Genomic DNA, 19,469 nt, shown 5'->3' on the forward strand with positions numbered 1-19,469 from the left:
CAGAATCAAATGTAAAAGGATTTATGCTAAAGTAGGAAGCAAACATATGTTTCTATGCAGCTGTATTTGTTACTTCAAAAAGTTATAGTAAATAAATAATGAGTTATTTAACATTAAGGAGTAGTTACATTTATTTTTCAGTACATTTAGTTAAATGTATAAGTTATATCTGGCCCTTTGAGGACAGACACTATGCTGATGTGGCCCTCAGTGAAAATGAGTTTGACACCCCTGCCCTAAATTGTCTCTAGGTGTGAATGTGAGAGTGCATGGGTGTGTGATTGTTGCCCTGCGACAGACTGCCGACCCGTCCAGGGCGTCCCCTGCCTTCGCCCACAAGTTGCCAGGGATAGGCTCCAGCAGCCCCGTGACCCCGAAAGGGAACAAACGGTTTCAAAGATGTATGGATCAAGAAGTAGTTTTCTAAAATAAACGTAATTTGTTCTTAGTTTCTTGGAGCTCCAGCTCGTGGGGCCTTTCTTGTCAATAACACACGGTAGTGGGAAGAGCTCCCCCGTTGTGCTGACATGCTCTTATTTTGAAGGGCACCTACCGGAAGCTGTGTTGTTATGGCTGAAAGACTGTAATGTCAGCCGTAACGAACGCATGACGGCAGCACGGTCCAGTTCCACCGTGAGTTATTCTCGTAAATATATTCTGTTTGTGTTTATTTGGTTCTGTGCAGAATAAAAACACGCTTTAGGACGAGCAGCGCGCGCTTTGTGGGAGTCCACGAGCCTAGCTTAGCTTGAAGCTAACTGCTCGTCGGAGCGCTGAGCCTGATGGGATATTATCTGTGAACGCGAGTGTTCACTAAAGCTCTGCGAGCAGAAACGCTTTGCTGCGCAGACGTTGTATAGAGAACACATCTAAACTGAAGGAGTTACACACTGGACCAGGATGATGAAGAGGGTTCTGTGTTGCACCAGCTACAGTTCTCATCCTCCTTTCTGATCCTCATCCTGCTGCAATCAGGGGTTTTCAGGCTAAAACATCTAACTGTGTGATCTTGTTTCCGGTTCTGTCAGTCGTGCAGGTGTGCCTTTTCACCTGGGCTAACGTTTCTTGTCGCACAGTTGATCACTGGTGTTCTCGCAGATGGAGAGGCGGCGCCCGGCAAAAGAAGACGTTTGTCCTCTGGACAGCAAGCTGATGAGGAAGGACAGCACCAGGCCCGCCACTCCAAGGGGAAGCCCCGCCCAGCTTGGACAGGGGGAGGACCAACCTGTTTCAGGTGAGACTGCTGGGTGTTTGGTCATTAAGTATGGAGTGATATTACTGCCACCAAGTTGCACAGAAAACTTTCTAAGTTGCAGGTGAAAACATTAGATATTTGCTTTTCAATAATTTATTATTATGCTTTGATATTTTTTTTGCTCAAAAAAATTTTTTTTTGCTCTCAACAACTTTTTTTTGCTTTGCGTTTGCAAAACACATTTTATTTACGTGCGTTGTGTCAAATCTCGCTTTTGTCCTATCTTTGATTTTGCTGACTACTTTGCGCGTGACTGAGTGTGATATGACTGCCACTGGCATCGCCAAAAAGAAATTCGCATGTGTTGTGTGTCATCTCATTTTTTTCCTATCTTTGCTGAGTTAAGTTTCGGTTTGATGTGACCAAGCTGCCATCAAACAGCTGCTGATTGGTCCAGATTCTAACCAATCAAATCGCCATGTGAATCTAACATGGTGTCTGCTGCCGAGGCTCAGAGGCTGAACCAGCTCTTTTTACCCTCATGGATGAAGACGTTTTCATTTTTTAAATAATTCATAATAATTCATACTTTATTTTTTTTAGCATTCGTTGATTTTTATGAAGTCAGATTTGTGAATTTATGGCTGAGGATCTCCTGAAACTGTAAAGTTTATCTGCTGACATTAAATCAACAGATCTGTTTGATCTGTGAATCCTGCAGAGCAAAATACTAGTGAAAAGTGTGATTTTCTTTAAGGTCTGTTTGTTAAAACAAAACAATAAAAAATTGAAAGCACATATTATTTAATGCTGCACACGTGTTTGGGATCAGATGAACAGCAGTAATAAGCAAAAGAACCACAGGAGACTCAATGCATTTATCAGATGAAGCATTTTTAACTTTTATGTAAATTTTCACCAGTGTCTAATGTTTTAAAACTTGTGAGCGTTTTTCCAAAGTTTAAAAATATTAGTCATCAAAAATGCTATTTTCTCTTAATATTTCAACAATTAATTATTAAAATAAAACAATAGTTTAGTTTAACTTCTTCCGGCTGGAATGAGTCGGAGCTTGGACGTTTTTTTTTGTTTTTTTGCTGCAGACGTTTTAAACACGTTGGTCTCTACACAGACATGAATAAAAACTAAAGTCTGTTTTATTTAGCTGCTTTGCTGCTCCTTCTGGGTTTTACTCTGAGTCAAACAGGACAGAGTGGTTGAAAACGGCAGAACCCCGTACGAACAGAACCGACACAAAGTCCAAAGTCAAAGTCTGCCTCGGAGTACCGTCAATATGAGACAGAGACACATGATTGGTTAGAATCTGGACCAATCAGCAGCTGTTTGATGGCAGCTTGTCACATCAAACCGAAACTTAACTCAGCAAAGATAGGAAAAAAGTGAGATGACACACAACGCATGCGAATGTCTTTTTGGCGATGCCAGTGGCAGTTATATCACGCTAAGTCGCGCTCAAAGTAGTCAGCAAATTCAAAGATAAGACAAAAGCGAGATTTGACACAACGCACGTAAAAAAAATGTGTTTTGTAAACGCAAAAAATATTTTTGAAAGCAAAAAAAAAATTTTTGAGCAAAAAAACGAACATATCACTCCATATGGCTGCTGAAGGCAGAGCCAGATGTTCAACCTCAACCTCCTTCTGGCTTTGTTCCCAGACTGGGGGGGACCTTTGGAGGAGAGACTGTCCAGTGATGATGAGTTGGGGCGACTGGACATTGATCTGGACAGAAAATCCAGACAGCACAACCTGACCTCCAACAATGTGCGCACCATCCTCCATGTAAGCACCACGATAAACACGGAAACATACAAACGCACCAATGCTGATTTTAAAACATATGAATATTCTTCCTCAGGAGGTGATCACACATGAGAAGGTGGTGGCCATGATGAAGGCAGCCATCATGGACACAAAGGACCTGCCCCTGTTTGTGAGTGTGTGATTGTCTGTTAAAGAGACTGTCTGGTCTGTTAATAAGACGGTCTGCTAGCGTGAGGGTCTACTAGCGCGAGGGTCTGCTAGCGTGAGGGTCAACTAGCGCGAGGGTCTACTACCGTGAGGGCCTACTACCATGAGGGTCTGCTAGCGTGAGGGTCTGCTAGCGCGAGGGTCTGCTTGTGCGAGGGTCTGCTACCGTGAAGGTCTGCTACCGTGAAGGTCTGCTAGCGTGAGGGTCTGCTAGCGTGAAGGTCTGCTAGCGCGAGGGTCTACTACCGTGAGGGTCTTCTACCATGAGGGTCTTCTACCATGAGGGTCTGCTAACGCGAGGGTCTGCTAGCGCGAGGGTCTACTAGCGCAAGGGTCTGCTAGCGCGAGGGTCTGCTAGCTTGAAGGGGTCTGTTAGCACGAGGGTCTACTAGCGCGAGGGGTCTGCTAGCGCGAGGGTCTGCTAGGCTGAAGGTCTGCTAGCGTGAGGGTCTGCTAGCGTGAGGGTCTGCTAGCGCGAGGGTCTGCTAGCGCGAGGGTCTGCTAGCGCGAGGGTCTGCTAGCGCGAGGGTCTGCTAGCGCGAGGGTCTCCTAGCAAGAAGGTCAGCTAGCGCGAGGGTCTACTACCATGAGGGTCTGCTAGCGTGAAGGTCTGCTAGCGTGAGGGTCTGCTAGCGTGAGGGTCTGCTAGCGTGAGGGTCTGCTAGTGTGAAGGTTTGCTAACGTGAAGTTCTGCTAACGTGACGGTCTGCAATTGTTTTTGCGATGTCTTACAGATAACATGCCTTTCTTTTTGTCGTCTTACAGGAGCCAAAGATGACCCGGTCTAGACTAAAACAAGTGGTCCAGCAGGAACAGGTTAACTTCTCTGCTCTGTGTCTTTACCTGCTGGAGACGAAAGCTCTAATAACCGATCTGTCTGATTTTAGGCTCACACCTGGAGTCTGTCGCTATTGAATCCCCTAAAGGTAAGTTTCCTCTGTTAACAATCCCATTACAGTTTTTCAGGTAAGGCCCCCTTCTGCACATGAAACCTAGAAAGTTTCACAAACTGTAGAAAAGGATGAATGGAAACCGGAAGCCACTTCAGGAAGTGGCTGGGGTGGGGGAAGTCTGGGCATCTCTGCTCAGTCTGCTGCCCCCGCGACCCGGTCCCGGATAAGCGGAGGAAGATGGATGGATGGATGGAAACCGGAAGCTCTATTAGTGAGGCTGACAGAAACGGAACACAAACACTCAAATGTTTAAGTCTGTGCACCTTGACTTTATAAATCATAATAAATGGGGCGGCCGTGGTGCAGTGGTAGGGCGGTTGACCTCCAATCGTAAGATTGTGGGTTCAATTCCTGACTTGCCCGCCCTTGTGTTGAAGTGTATTTTGTAAGACACCGATTCCCCCCTTACCTCTGGTGGGAGGTTGGTGCCAGTGTTCAGCAGCGGAGCCGCCATCAGTGTGTGAATGTGTGTGTGACTGTAAAGCGCTTTGGGGCCTTCGAGGAAGGTAGAAAAGCGCTATATAAGTATACGCCAATAAACTGAGAGCTGCCACCATAGTTCATTCCGTTAATGATTCAGAAAAGAGTTTAAGATAAAGGCAGTAAAATATGAATGTGAAGAAGCTTTTTCAGCTTTTGGAACTAACTGTAGAAAGGAAGTTAGCTGTTTGTCTGTTGGACATCGGTGTATTTGGATCAACGCTGCGTGCTGGATATCATCAAGTAGAAAATGTGGCTTTTTCTCATTCATCTTTATCTTTTGGGATAGATCGAACTCTCCCAGACTGTGGTGAGGATTAAATATGGACAGACTGAAAATTAATAGACTCCATAAATCCATTTAAGAAATCTTTTAAATCTAGAGTAAAAGTATTTGTAGCCTCTGAAGGATCCTGGGATTTTTGGCGTATCGATGAGCCATAATTTCTGAAAAGGTGCTGATGAAGTGAAAGCTGCACCATAAAGACCCAGTTGAAATCATTCATAGCTTTGCCACACAAAGACGGTCAACACCAGCCGTTTTTGGCTTGGGACAGCTTTTTGAGAAACTTCCCGGATGAGGAGGTTTGGGTTTAGCTTGACAGCCTGTAAACAACAAGCTTAATCTGCCGCTCAGAGATTTCTCATCGACTTCCTGTCTGTCTGCTAGCCTCCTCAGTTTGTTGATATCAATCTTGAGGAAGATGAAGACTCATCAGATGAGGAATATTGTCCTGACGAGGAAGAAGAGGACACAGCTGAAGAGGTGACTGAGCACTCTCTGGTATTTACCTGGTCAGGAAGGATTGATGTTTGGTCTTCCAAACTTTTAGTTCCTCTGCAGACCTTTATGTAACAGATGGGTATAATTTTGTTTTGGTTTCAAGAAGACAAGCTTTCTTTTCAGAATTTCACCTATTTTTTCTTTCCTACACTTTTAAAATCCGAAATTTGAATCCAAGGTGTCTGGGGTTTTCTTCCCTAACTTGTTTGCAGACCATCCTGAGTGATGCAGACAGCTTGGCCTCGCCTCTCAGGACTCATGTGGGTTCTCAGACCAACCCTAGGAACCCAAATGCTGAAAAACCCAAGCAGGTAAAGTGAAGCTGAGCGTGGCAGGTTTGCCGAGCTGCAGGGAGTCTCATCTGGGTTCTGCTGCAGTCGCTGCAGAGTTTTTCAGGAGACCTGAGAGGACAGGAGGAGACGTGCACAGATGCTGCGCTGCAGCTCGTCTGTGGTCCTGCTGAGCGCTCTTTCCTAGAAAAACTGGGTGCTGTGGATGAAGAGTTGGCCTGCGGCCCCACCTACACCTATGACCAGGTACCTGCCACCCTGCTGTCCTCCGCCACCTGCTGCGAAGACAATGGCACTACTTCAGTCTTTTGGTCAGTCTATTGACAGAAAACATGTGGATGAGGATGGTGTTGATGAAGGCTCTAGCTGTTTGGCATACCGCACGCGCTCCAAACTCCCGCTGGTTAACATCCCCCTGGACCAGCTGGAGGCAGAGCTTCTGGCTCCAGACATCACAGCGGATATGTACGATCAGAGCTCCGCCCATCGTGACGAGGACTGTCATTGGACAAACTGGCTGCAGAGTCTTATGGCGCCGGACTGTGAAGGTCAGAAGTTTTTCTCTGTGGGATGTTTTTAAAAGTACTTTTTTAGGAGGGTGAGGGGACATCACTGTGAGTAATCAGGAGATGTCCCCTCAGTGCCCTACCCGCCAATTTTAACTGCACCCCCTTAGTACACACACCCTTTACTCCTCAAAATATACATTCAAACATAAACACACACACACATGCACACACACACCCTCACAAACACACACACACACGCATTTTGCAAGGATGGTGGGACCTACGACTGCTGTCCCCTACCCTATCCCTGGTGGGGGTACTGGACCCTTGGCAATGGCGGCCGTGTCCCCTGGGTGCCGGTTTCCTGGGCCCGGTGGTGCTCTCTCCGCGCAGGGAGAAGGTTCACATTACACCTGAGCCGGGGGGGTCCGTATCCCTGTGGGGTGGGTTCTGGCCCTTGTCCCTGAGTGCTGGGCCCCGCCAAATTTCCCGCCAAAACTGTGGCCGAGCCTGGTTGGGCCATGTTTACAACATCCCTCGTGGGCCCCCCTTTTCCCCGGGGTGCCCCCCTCCTGGGTGGGGACGGCTGGCTCCTGCCTTGCTCCTTCCTGGACCAACCTTAGGCCGGGTGGGTGGCTGCATGGAGTGCGGAGTGGGTCTCCCTTGGGGGGTCCTGGCTCGTACCTGGGGTTGGGGCTGGGGGATGCCCAAAACTCCTGGGTGGTGATGGGGCGCTCGTCTGGGGCTGTGGGCACCCCTCTCGGGTGGGGCCCTGTGTTGGGCCCTCCCGGCGCGGCGGGGGCTGCTCTCCTGGTTGGGCTGGGGCGGCACTCTCTTTCCCCCATGCCTCCCAGCTCTCTGGTTCTGGGGGCCTCCAAGAAATTAGAATAAAAAGGAGGAAAATAAATATAATATTAACAGGCTGAAAGTTCAGTTTGTGCTTCAATAATAATAAATAACCTGACAGAAAATGTCAAGTATTTAAAATACAACATTGTGTATTTTTATTACCACTGTTATTCTTTGAAGTGAGGAGGTCATTTGATAAATATTCTGTCTTTTGATTCTTAACTGGACTGTTTATTTAGGTCGCTACAAAAAGTGTGTTATTACTAAGATACTTTAGTATTGATCATTTTATTTATTGTTGCAAACCAGTGGTCCCCAACTTTTTTGTCACCGCGGACCGGTACAACGCAAGTCACGTTTACCGCGGACCGGTGGGGGTGGGGGAGGTTGAGGTGCAACGCAAGACACATTTACCGTGGACCGGGGATGGTATTTTCTCTTTAGTAATAATAATAACAATAATAAGAACGAACGTAAATCCACTGTGTAATCAATCATGTGCAACTTTATTAGCGGTTTACTCGTAACGTCACACCAACTACAGAACATCACATGATCAACATTGTTTCTACCCCAACCTAATGCGACACACTCTGGTTGCTATGGTAAGTGTGAAGGATGAAACAGAGAGAATCCGGTCACTTTTCAAAATAAAACGTTTTTTTTTGAAAACCCCCCCCAATAAAATCGAAATTGTTTTTTCTTTCTGTGCGTCCCGGTGCACAAATTTCCTGCGGCCCGGTACCGGTCCGCGGCCCGGTGGTTGGGGACCACTGTTGCAAACGATGTGACATTAATGTTTTCAATGGTTCTAAAATAAAAGGTTTATAGTTTACCGTAATTTTATGACTATAAGGCGCACTTGAAAGTCTAGAATAGGGGCGCCCTATGAAGCAGTGCACCTAATTTGTGTGGGGCGTAGAAGAAGGGGGCGTGTGAAATGGAGAGAGGAGTCACTCTTGGCACGGTGGTGAGAGCCAAACTACCATTTAACTGATCGCATAAGAAAGCTGACTGATTCCCAAATAAGTCTCAATCTCTAACAAGTAAGTCATGGTGTGGGAATCAACACTTCCCATGAGTCTTAGTGGCTAGGGGCGGGGCTAAGTCACAGGTCCCCACAACATTGTTTACAAAGTGGCTGAAGACCTGTTTAAACTACAGCTATCAGCTACGTGGATTGATGGATTTTTAGTTGCTGTTTTTGACTGAAAAATAAATAAAAATTAACAGAACAGAGGCTGATTCTTTTTATTAACCCACTCTGGAGGCTCTGAGGGTCTGAACTGGGCGTTGAAGTGCCCGCACCTTAACACCCCGTGGGCCTTTTGAATGTGTCAAAGACTGAAAATCCCCTGTAACTGAGGCTACGTTCACACTGCAGGGCTTAATGGTCAATTCCAATTTCTTTTTTAAATCAGAATTATTTGCAAGACCGTTCACATTTCCAATGAAACACGAACTTTTGTGATCTCCTGTGTGACCATGAAATGACCCAGAAGTGACCCGCATGCGCAGAAGAGTCCTCAACGGTGAACAACGTCACTGTTGTTTGTGGAAGTAGCTAACGTTAGCAATGGAGGTCAACAACAGTGTTGTCAACAGCGGAGCTCTTTTTGGATTAATACATTTATTTTCTCAAAGGAGCAGCACAATTACAATCTTCTCATTTTAAGAAGGCAATGGAGCCAGGATCGTCTGGACCCACTGTTGTGGAATGGAGGGTTGTGTGGGTGTGTGAGTGTGTGAGTGCGTGTGTGGGTGTGTGGGTGGGCGTGTGTAGGAGAGAATGTGGGGGGGGGGGGGGCAGTGGGGGCGCATTCATGTTGTGTGTTAGGATGAAGGAGAACGGAGATAAAAGAAGGTTTCCCCCAGAATAAATGCTATGGACTCTTTATTAACCCGCTCTGGAGAATCTAAGGTTCCGAATGGGGATGAGGATCCGCCTTCGGCCCCCCGCGCTTCTCAACACGCTCGGAGAGGGAAAAAAAAGTCATGGTGGGAAAGGTCAAACACCAGGCTCAGCCATTTAGCTGGAAATGTTTTCAAAAATCGCCCGGTTGCGATCAGAGCCCTGGAGTTTGGCCTGAATAGATCTGTCACCCCAAACATGAATCCAATCGGTGACCTGGCTTCCCTTCCACTGACTGGTCTCAGCAGCATCGTCCACCATGGTTGATGTTTATGTTATAGTTCCCGCCTACTTCAACGCAGAATGATGACGTTTGTAGCGTATCGATGACGTCGGATTCATGTGGCCTGGCCGTTCAGACGGAGGTCGCATTTGAAAAGATGGGATACGTATCGGATTCAGGACCACATACCCAAGAGGCCTGGGTCATATTTGAAAAGATCAGATCGGTGTCATTCAGACTGTCACGAAAAGATCAGATACAGGTCGCATAGGGGCAAAAAAAATCGGAATTGGGTGGTTTCAGCCTGCGGTGTGAACGTAGCCTGATACCGCGCCCAATAACCCGGTGCACCCTATGGTGGTGAAAATACGGTATTTGTCTTTTAGTTCCTCGTTTTCACCCGGAAAAGTGTCAATAAGATACCGGATTGATAGGTTGTATCAATAAAACCATAATGATACCATCCCCACTGCAGACCCTGACCCACTCTCTGGGGGGACATTTTAATCAAACCCAAATATATGATTAGATGATTGTAAAGTTAATGTTTTCATCCATTCAGCGAGTTTTGGAAGCAGGATTGTGTGTTTTTCTGCCAAAAACATTTGAATCCTTCTGGTTTCTCCCAGATGAGGCGGAGGACGAGGATGACCCTGAGTACAACTTCCTGGACGAGCCAGATGAACCAGACCTAGAGGACTACAGAACAGACCGCGCAGTCCAGATTACCAGTGGGTGTTGGAGACCCGAACACCTTCTGTGATGGAAGGTTCCAATCCCTAGCCTGAACTGTGGCTGTTTATGTTTCAGAGAAGGAAGTGAATGAGCTTCTGGAGGAACTTTTTGATGCAGTGAGTCCAGTTTAGCTGTTTATGAATGAACTGCTCCCCACAGTTCCTTTACTGGGATGAACATCACACATCAGACTGTTTGCTAATGAGGAGCCTGGAGGATCAGCAGACTCTTTACCTTCTGTAGAGCTTCAACACGATTGTTCTCTGTTACTGTGCAGCTCCGTGAGGAAGACGCAACAGCTGAGGATGAGGAGGCCCCATCAGAGATCCTTCCAAAGTTTAACATCCCCCAAGCTCTACGGTAATGCTTCTGCATGGACTGGAGTAAAGCTGATGGGTTAGCAGCGTGACACGACCAGGGTCTGACGGTCACAGTCGCCGGTCCACAGGTGTTAAAACATTTATCCACTTTGGCGAGTAAAGACGGTTGGGCGCCACATGGCAAGTACAGTTGGAGCCAGACGTTTACACAGACCACGTACAACACACACATGCTTTTTTCTGAACGAACCACCGCTAGCTTGAGCAGGAGGCCCACAAAACTGTCCGGGTAAGCTAGCGAGATCTTCACAGGTTCCGATTATTTTAAAACAGGTTTAAACTGACAGGAAGTGTCTCTACCGCCTTGTCTTAACCTAAACAATGACCTGCAAAGACATTTTAGAAGAAAAAACACCAGGTTATGTTTCTTTTGAATGAAAACGGCACTGTACTGCTGCCGACGCAGACAAGGAGATTTAACCCCTTAAAACCCGGTCCAGTTTTATTTCTCTTCTCAGGGCCCAGTTGGGCATAATTGACTACTGTGATAATAAAATCTAAAGAGTGATGATCATATATTTCTGATCTTAGCTATGATGCGCATGTTAAAAAATTCAGTTTTACAAGCCTGTGGTCTGTCATATAGTCGCACTTATTCTAGTTAAATGAAGTTACTTCACAGAAGTGCTCTGTTTGTGTGCTAAACAATTAAAGAATGTTCATAAAATAAAAACAGTAAAAAAACAGAACTATTAATTATGTTTGTTTCTATTTGAAAAGTGTTACAAAAGTATTGGATCAGGCCTCTGTATTAGCAGATACTCTAACTCAAATAACTCAGAATTGGATTGGGTCCAAAAACCGGATGGGGCCATGCTAATGCTGGTGTGGTGTCCATGTCTGTCTTACTAACTAAAGACCTTCACGTTTGAGCTGAAGGACCATCTGTTTTTTGAACAAGTTATCTTTACTAGGGGTGTAACCATACACGTAGTTGAACCGTTTCGGTACGGCAGTTTGGGTTTGGTTCACTGCTGAACCGCTTCGGTACGTTTTTTCTTTATTTTCCTCGCATAGCCATTGTAACGACCCAACTGCTTTGTCACTCGTAGCGGGAAAACGAGAGGCGAGCTGCTAATGAACCAGCAGCATTGACTGTCCCTGCCTCAAGCTCCACTCGCCCTCAAACAGTCTCAGAGAGAGAGAGTAGACAGAGAAACAGATGCTCCATCTCCTTTCTGACATTAAAACCCATTTATTATGAACAGTTTAACAACTAGTTCCCAGTGATGGTGAAGAATGCAACACACAAGATTTCACACTTCCCATGAGTCTTAGTGGCAGTAGGCGGGGCTAACCCCCAGGTTGCCACAGTAGTCACTTTGCGCCGAGCTGGAACTAATGTTAGCCGTGAGTTTCCTCCGAGACGCTATCAGGTGACGGAGAGTTAGCATGTCAACATAACTAATGCAGACGTGAGGCCAGAGAGAAGGACACCCCCCCCCCCCCCCCCCCATCTCCCTACGCTCTCCTGTGTGTGTGTGGGGGGGGACACTTTGGCTTTGTTGTCAGCATTCATGCAGGAAAAAGACAGTGTGATAAGTGGAATACTGTGTGTTGACATTGTTACACAAAGATAGCGTAACACAGTAACACATCCAATCTGTTAACAAACTTAAGACGGCATCACCGCCTGGAACAATTGGATCTACAAGAAAAAAATGTTTAAGTTAAAATGAGTTTTTTTCAGGCCAATGTTAATTATCCAAAGTTTTTGGTTCCTGCCAGCTAAAAGTTTTTCTTATTTTATACAGCAGATGACCTACATAGGTCAATTTTATTTAATGTTATGGAAAACCAATAAATGCAGAGTCAGATTGTTGTATTTTGTTGAGTCCCGGAGTGCCTCCTAAAGGGACAGAGCAGCAGAGAAGTGCTGCAACTGTTTGGGTTGGGAGGTAGAGAAATGTCCTCGGCTGCTTCTTCTGCACCAAGAAGATGTGGCAGAGAGCTGAGCTGAGAGGAAACATCCAAGCAAAGCAGGTCTGATGGTTTCTTCAGAACTGCAGCACACAGAGGGACTCGACTATTGCAGTTACAGTCAATGCTTTTCGTGTTTCGTTCATGCTGGCCCCTACGGTTTTGAGTTTATCAAAGTCTTGGGTAGTTCAAAATGTCAGATGTAGTTGGCTGCAGCTGTACAGTCTCCTGATGCTGCAGTCTTTAGGCGAGCACCAGAGTCCTTAGGTGGTGCTGGACCTTATAGGCGGTGCTGAGTTGTCTCTCTGGTCCAGTTTTGAGGCGCCGTTAGCCAGCATGCTGACAGAGAGGCGGCAGACGGTCAGAAGGCAGTATGAAGCTCTGCAGCAAAGAAGAGTCCTACAGGACACAACCAACCACCCTGACAACAGCACCACCCAAAGGGACACCACCCCCCCCATCTTGGTGTTGCCTGGACTCTGCTCCACCCTTCGCCTGACCCCCGTCCAGAAGCTGCAGCTTCAGCAGCAGATGCAGCAGGTGAGGCGGCCTCCATCCTCATTGTAAAGCTTCACATGAGCTGCTGGACTAAAGCTGTTTTTTTTTTCCAGCACGTCCAGCTGCTGACTCAGGTTCACCTTCTGAGCCGTCGTGTTTCTGCCCTGAACCTCCAAGCCGTTCTCAGCAAACAGTACCTGGTGAGTCCTCCCACCTAATGGACACCATGTGTGGATGGCTTTGAGTGTTGGATGCTGCGATTTGAAAGACTGTGAAGGACCAAGGGGGTGGGGGTGGTATCTAGGGCCACTTTTTTGCCCTCCTGATCTCACACGGCTTTCTGCTGCCCTTCTAGGAAGAGCTGCAGAACTTCGCCTGCCAAAGGGAGGAGCTTTGTCTCCCCAGCAGTTTCAGAGCATGTAATCTTCAGGGGGCATTGCATCTCCTGCAGGAGGTGGAGCAAAGAGAGGAGTCTCCACCTGCTCCTCTAGCTTGTGCAGCTGCCAAGCGCTTGCTCCCACACATGACTCCTGCTACCTGCAGTAAGAAGGAGCAGAGACCTCTGTGGTGTCACATCTCCACTTTGATGGAGTTTTGCTTTTCACATCGCCATCATCTGCTCCGTTTTTCTTTAGGCCACGCCTTTCCGCTGTTGCCAGCTGACGTTGCCTGGCTGTTTGCCACAAGGCCAGTTTTCCTCCACCCAGAGCTGCTCCCAGTCTGCAGCCTGGACCCCGCCCTCCACAACAGACCCCACAGGAGTGTTTACACTGCAGGAGAGGACAGGTAAGCTTAGTCTGGGTCCCAAGACCTCAGACTGCTGGGTTCTGGACCAGGACACCAGGATTCCTGTGGAAAATCTGGACCTGAAGGGGTTTAGAAGAACTGAAACATCCTCTGCAAGAAAGAAAATGAAGAAATCTGCTCCAAGAGCTCATATTAGCAGCAGCCCCTATAGTCCTTATCAAAGTAGAAGCTCCCAGCCTGTCAACCTGAACGAGGACAGATGCTGTTTGCTTCCTGAGCTGCTGGTCTGAGTCCTAAACGGTTCATGTTTGCAGTCATAGAAGGCCTGAGGGTCTGAATGACCACTCACTAAAGCTTTTCCTTCTGTGATCACTTTATCCAGGCTGATCGTTCTGGGTCTGAAGCACTTCGAGGGGGCAGTCCAGGCCGACCAGCTGATGACCTCGTACCTGCTGTGCAAAAGTCGATGGAATGTCAGAAAACATATTCGAGAGATGAGCGGTTCCAGAGCGCCGCAGGGCAACGTCATTCAGGTGACTCCAGCAGACAAAGACTGTTTGTCACTTGTTTTAGCCACTGTTTTGCCCAAAACCTGGAGCTGATGACATCACTGGTGATCTCAAGTCCTTACCATTGACTGTATCTGAGAACTGGACTGAGTGACTCCTCCCCCTGGTGTCCCAAACAGGAAGTGGCTCCAAGAATCCAAAATCCCACAGACGTCTACAGAGAAATGAACAGCCGTTCCTCAGTCATTCTATTGGTCAGAAGAACAGTTCTGGATCTGATACCTTGTTGACATCTACTTGATAATTCTCTTTTTTTCTCTGTAGTTCATCTCATTCAGGCTATAAACAAACCAATCAGATGCCTCAGTAAAAGTAGGTGGAGCCTGCTGGCCCCCCCTCCAACATTTAAAACATTTGACAGGTGTAGCCGGCTTTAAAGTGGTAGGGGTGTGGCCTTCCAACAAGCTCACTCCTGATTTGTCAGAATGGTTGCCATAGAAACATTGACTCAGCCCAACTGAGAAAATCACTGCTTACTGACAATGTCTGGTGCTACGGTGGCCCTGAAGTCCAAATGACATCAACACAACTCAACGCAAAAACATTGTAAAGATCTCAATGACACTGAAAAAAAGCAAAACAAATATTTAAAATAGCTTTGCTTTTTAGAAAACAAACGTAAAAACACAAAAGCTAAAAAAACATTTTGGAAAACAAAAGTAATTTCCAGAAACCAAAATAAAATGTTAGAAAAAGGCCCAGAAAAACCAGAAAAGGTGGGAACTGTGGGGCATCTCTGATTGGATGATGATATCCAGTATCGCTTAGTGTCAATAACTTTCAGTAGAAATGGACAAACGTCATCATCCAATCAGAGATTTCCCATGACACCCACCTAGCCCAGTTTCTCTTTATGTTTCCGTGTTCTAACATTTCATTTTGTTTTCTGGAAACTACTGTTGCTTTCCAAAATGTTTTTTTCTTTTTTCACGGAAAGGTTTGCGTCATTTTGTTTTTCTTTTTTTTTCCCCTTAAAGCTGCATTGCTTTTGTGTGTCAGATGAAGCCATCAGAGAAGAACTGAGGTAAACACATCTGCTCTTCTTTCAGACGTTTGTAAAGCAGGGGACCCTTCCCCAGATGACCCCTGTCTGCAGCAGAGTGGAGCCTGGAGACCAGAGGCCCCCGGTGGACAGAAACACATCCAGCATGCCAAACTGGCTTCAGGTCTGAACCGTGTGGAGGACGTTCTGATCTTGGTTGGTTGAGTGGTGATTGTTGCCGTCTGAATGAGATGTTGAGGTAACAGAAACGTGCAGTAAAAATGAGAATTCTATTAGTTATTTTATAGTGAGACAGACATACTTTAGTAATTACAGACCAGTATCATTACTTTCTCAATTTTCAAAAGTGTTAGAAAAGTTGTTTGTTAATAAACTAGACGCTTTATTGAGAAAAATAAATGAAGTGAGAATCAGTTTGGGTTTGGTTCTAATAGGTCTACAGGTTTGGCTATTCAGTGTGATGAGGAGTGTGGAGAAGAGGCGAGTGCAGGCAGGTTGGAGCGGGTGGAGGAAAGTGTCAGGAGTGTTGTGTGACAGAAGAGTGTCAGCAAGACTCAAAGGAAAGGTGTACAAGACAGTGGTGAGACCAGCTCTGCTCTATGGGTTAGAGACGGTAGCAGTGAGACAGAGACAAGAGGCTGAGATGGAGGTAGCGGAGATGAAGATGTTGAGGTTCTCCTTAGGAGTGACCAGGTTAGACAGGATAAGGAACGAGTACATCAGAGGGACGGCTCATGTTGCCTGTGTCAGCGACAAAGTCAGAGAAGCCAGACTGAGATGGTTTGGACATGTTCAGAGGAGGGATAGTGGATATATTGGTAGAAGGATGTTGGAGATGGAGCTGCCCGGCAGGAGGGCAAGAGGACGGCCAAAGAGGAGATATATGGATGTCTTAACAGAGGACATGAAGTTGGCTAATGTTAGGGTAGAAGATGTCCATGATAGAGTGAGGTGGAAAAGGATGATTCGCTGTGGCGACCCCTGATGGGAAAAGCCCAAAGAGAAAGAAGAGGTTGAAGAAATTTCAACAGCAAACGACAAAAAGAAATGCACAACATGAGTTTTCATTGACTTAAAGGAGGCTTTTGACACTATAGATGATTCTATCCTGATGTCTAAATGATATGCATGTGTGGTTAGAGGAGTCGCCCTGAACTGGATCACCAGTTATTTACAAAACAGACAACAATATGTGCAGTTTGGAGGTAATGAGTCTGATCTCATGAATATTATCTGTGGACTCCCGCAAGGCTCAATTATGGACCTAAACTTTTTATTTGATATATAAATGATATTTGTTATATTTCTAAGTTGTTGCAGTTGGTTTTATTTGCTGATGATACTAACTTTTTTTGTTCTGGGGATAATCTGAAAACCTGAGCTAAAAGTATTGAAATGGAAATGATAAAACTCAAAATGTGGTTTGACTACAATAAACTATCTTTGAATCTAACGAAACAAAGTTTATGGTGTTTGGTAATAAAGAATAAACAGAAGTGACTTTGTCCATTGATGACAGAAACGGGTGTCTAAATTTACATCTTTAGGGATTATGTTGGATGACAAATTAACATGGAAATCTCATATAGTTGATGTAAAACATAAAGTAGCCAAGAGCATTTTTGTTCTGAACAAATCCACATTTATTTTAAATGTCATCTTATGCATATGTAATATTGCTCTTTGGTTTGACCTTATTTGACATATTGTATTGAAGTGTGGGGAAAAACAGATGAAACTAACATAAGGCCCTTAATTCTATTACAGAAGAGAACTATTGGAATTATTCATAAAGCTAAATTTAGAGATCGCACAAATGAACTTTTCATGAAGTCAGGCTTATTAAAACCTAAAGATGTCATTGAATTGCTGACCTTATTAGTTATGTTTAGAGCCAGAAACAGAGATTTACCAGAAGAATCCCAAAAGCTTTTGATTTTTACCAGAGGAGACGAAAATCATAGATTTGATTTCAAACAACAACTAAAGCTAAAGTGTTTGTCTATAGCAGAGGTAAAAATGTGGAATTCCCAGGAGAATCAGTAAAAAGTTGTCAAAATATGATTCAATCTAAAATGATGTATAAAGCTAATATTAGATTGTAAGAACTTGACTGTTGAATGGAATGTTTGGAATGAAGGTACTAAATGAATGGAAAGTATTTACTGTGTATTTGAACCGTATTTGGTGAAATCTGAGCACAGGTGATGGTGAGAAATGTAAATATGATGAGGCCTTGTACTGAACAATCAGAACCACTAGTTGGAGTGTTTCTAGAAAGTCTGTTTATCTTCTCATTTGTCAACCAGAAGTCTATAAGTTGATGTCAAGAGAGACAGAAATGTGAAAGCTAGAACAAACATCAAAATCTTAAAGTTTTAAGGATTTTATGACCTGATCTACACTGAATCCAGACATGAGTTGGTTGGTTGGGGGCAGAGCAGCATTCCAGTTTCTACCTCTAACTTTCACCTGCAGAACAGTCAGCTGATCATCCAGAAGAACCGACTGGATGGGAATCATTACCCTCTCACCCTCCCCCAAGGCTGCACCTTGAGGCTCCACCCCTCTTATCTGAACAAGTCCCGCCCTCCTCGTCGAGTTCATCGGCGCCTCTTCACTCTGGCCCACAATGCATCTCTGCTTCCTCTGGCCAAAGCCTACACAGACAGACAGGTGGGGACACAGGTGAAGGAGATGGGGGGGGGGATTAGCTGCCCCACTCCTCCTCCCCTCCCGTCCCCCCCTAATCCTGAGCCGATAACGGGAGCTCTGTCATTCGCTTTGCGTGCTGACGCCATGCAAAGCCCTGTTCCTTTGTCTGGCCGTGATACTACAACTCCCAGCATTCCATGTGCAGCTGTTGCAAGAAGTCCACATTATATTTTTCTTCCGATGTCTACTCCAACAACTTCTGGCACACTTGGTTCCCAGCATGCAGTGGGGCAACAAAAGCATGAGGATGTGGATGTTGGGGGGACCACTTCCAAGTTTGAGAAGCTGATGAGACAAGTGGAGGACGAGAAAACCTCCTCTCTGAGTCCAGCCACCTCCTGCAGGAGAACTGAGGAGAAAGAGCAGCTGTTAAAGGAGTCTGAGGTGTTGGATGGGACAGAAGAACAGTTGGAGAGCCTAGCAGGAGCAGGGGAATGGGGGGGTGACATTGAGCTGGAGGATGGAGGAGACGACCAGAAGGGGGAGGGAGGACACAGGGAGGAGGAGGGAAGAGACGGGGAGCAGGAGGACAGAGGAAACGACCAGAAGGGGGAGGGAGGACACAGGGAGGAGGAGGGAGGAGACGGGGAGCAGGAGGACAGAGGAGACGACCAGAAGGGGGAGGGAGGACACAGGGAGGAGGAGGGAAGAGACGGGGAGCAGGAGGACAGAGGAAACGACCAGAAGGGGGAGGGAGGACACAGGGAGGAGGAGGGAGGAGACGGGGAGCAGGAGGACAGAGGAGACGACCAGAAGGGGGAGGGAGGACACAGGGAGGAGGAGGGAAGAGACGGGGAGCAGGAGGACAGAGGAAACGACCAGAAGGGGGAGGGAGGACACAGGGAGGAGGAGGGAGGAGACGGGGAGCAGGAGGACAGAGGAGACGACCAGAAGGGGGAGGGAGGACACAGGGAGGAGGAGGGAGGAGACGGGGAGCAGGAGGATGGTGGACATGAAGATGGAAGAGACGGCAAAAAGGAGGAGGGAGGAGACGGGGAGCAGGGAGACAAAGATAGAGAAGACCAAGACTGTCAAAGAGATGAAGAGGAGGAAGAGGAGGAAGAGGAAGACTTTGATGACCTTACACAAGATGAAGATGAGGAGGAGGTCATGTCCTCAGCTTCAGAGGAGTCTGTGCTGTCGGTTCCAGAGTTGCAGGTAAACAGGAAGTCGGCACGCCTCCAACTAGGGTTACGCCGTTTACCCGTCGTGTTTCCTGTGTCCCACAGGAAACCATGAAGCAGCTGACCTGGCTGGCAGCAGAGCGACGCCTCTGCGGAGATAGAGACTCTGATGAAGACCACTCTCCCACTTCCCCCGGCTCTCAGGAGGAAGAGGAGGAAGAGGAGGAGGGGAACAAGGACCAGGGATCAGGAGAGGGGAGGACCATAAAATCCAGTCTGGATAAGGAGGTGCTACATAGCAAAAGAGCGCCCAAAAGAGGAGGGCGATGTCCCAAACGAGGACGAGGTCAGCTTTGCGGTGGACAGTTTTTGTGCGTCTTGTGTGTGTCTCGTCATCCGTCCGTCCGTCCTCTTCAGATCACAGCCGTCCTCGCCGTGGTCTCAGGAGTCGGCGTTTGGAGCGCCGCAGTAAAGATGCTGCCAAGCTGCTGCTGCTGTATGATGAGAACATCCTGGACAACGACCCCCACAGAGACAGCAAAGACGCAGCCTTCGCCCACAGCTACCTGAACCGGGTCAGCCAGCACCCACT

The 19,469-nt window shown here is 46.7% G+C and overlaps 1 protein-coding gene across 3 annotated transcripts in view; it reads left to right on the forward strand.

Moving 5' to 3' along the window:
* The first annotated feature begins 484 nt into the window (after positions 1–484).
* Positions 485–19,469, forward strand: part of gon4lb (gon-4 like b) — a 29,262-nt gene continuing 10,277 nt past the window's right edge. Inside the window, exons 1-22 of one of the 3 annotated variants that reach the window (XM_023964019.2) lie at positions 485–633; positions 1,099–1,234; positions 2,873–2,997; positions 3,074–3,148; positions 3,952–4,002; positions 4,074–4,112; positions 5,290–5,385; positions 5,616–5,714; positions 5,781–5,939; positions 6,010–6,241; positions 9,816–9,917; positions 9,997–10,037; positions 10,199–10,281; positions 12,536–12,761; positions 12,833–12,919; positions 13,075–13,261; positions 13,355–13,505; positions 13,849–13,999; positions 15,085–15,201; positions 17,517–18,911; positions 18,983–19,223; positions 19,295–19,452. In XM_023964019.2, coding sequence (XP_023819787.1) covers positions 607–633; positions 1,099–1,234; positions 2,873–2,997; positions 3,074–3,148; positions 3,952–4,002; positions 4,074–4,112; positions 5,290–5,385; positions 5,616–5,714; positions 5,781–5,939; positions 6,010–6,241; positions 9,816–9,917; positions 9,997–10,037; positions 10,199–10,281; positions 12,536–12,761; positions 12,833–12,919; positions 13,075–13,261; positions 13,355–13,505; positions 13,849–13,999; positions 15,085–15,201; positions 17,517–18,911; positions 18,983–19,223; positions 19,295–19,452 — 3,978 coding nt within the window. In that variant the 5' untranslated portion in view covers positions 485–606. Of the gene's footprint in view, positions 634–796; positions 1,037–1,076; positions 1,235–2,872; positions 2,998–3,073; positions 3,149–3,951; positions 4,003–4,073; positions 4,113–5,289; positions 5,386–5,615; positions 5,715–5,780; positions 5,940–6,009; positions 6,242–9,815; positions 9,918–9,996; positions 10,038–10,198; positions 10,282–12,535; positions 12,762–12,832; positions 12,920–13,074; positions 13,262–13,354; positions 13,506–13,848; positions 14,000–15,084; positions 15,202–17,516; positions 18,912–18,982; positions 19,224–19,294; positions 19,453–19,469 lie in introns of those variants that run through there. The other 2 variants (XM_078933761.1, XM_023964020.2) reach the window with 2 other exon arrangements.

Source organism: Oryzias latipes, chromosome 16 (assembly GCF_053564925.1).
Source record: "Oryzias latipes strain Hd-rR chromosome 16, Olatipes_Hd-rR_3.1".
In the NCBI taxonomy this organism is placed as follows: Eukaryota; Metazoa; Chordata; class Actinopteri; order Beloniformes; family Adrianichthyidae; genus Oryzias; species Oryzias latipes.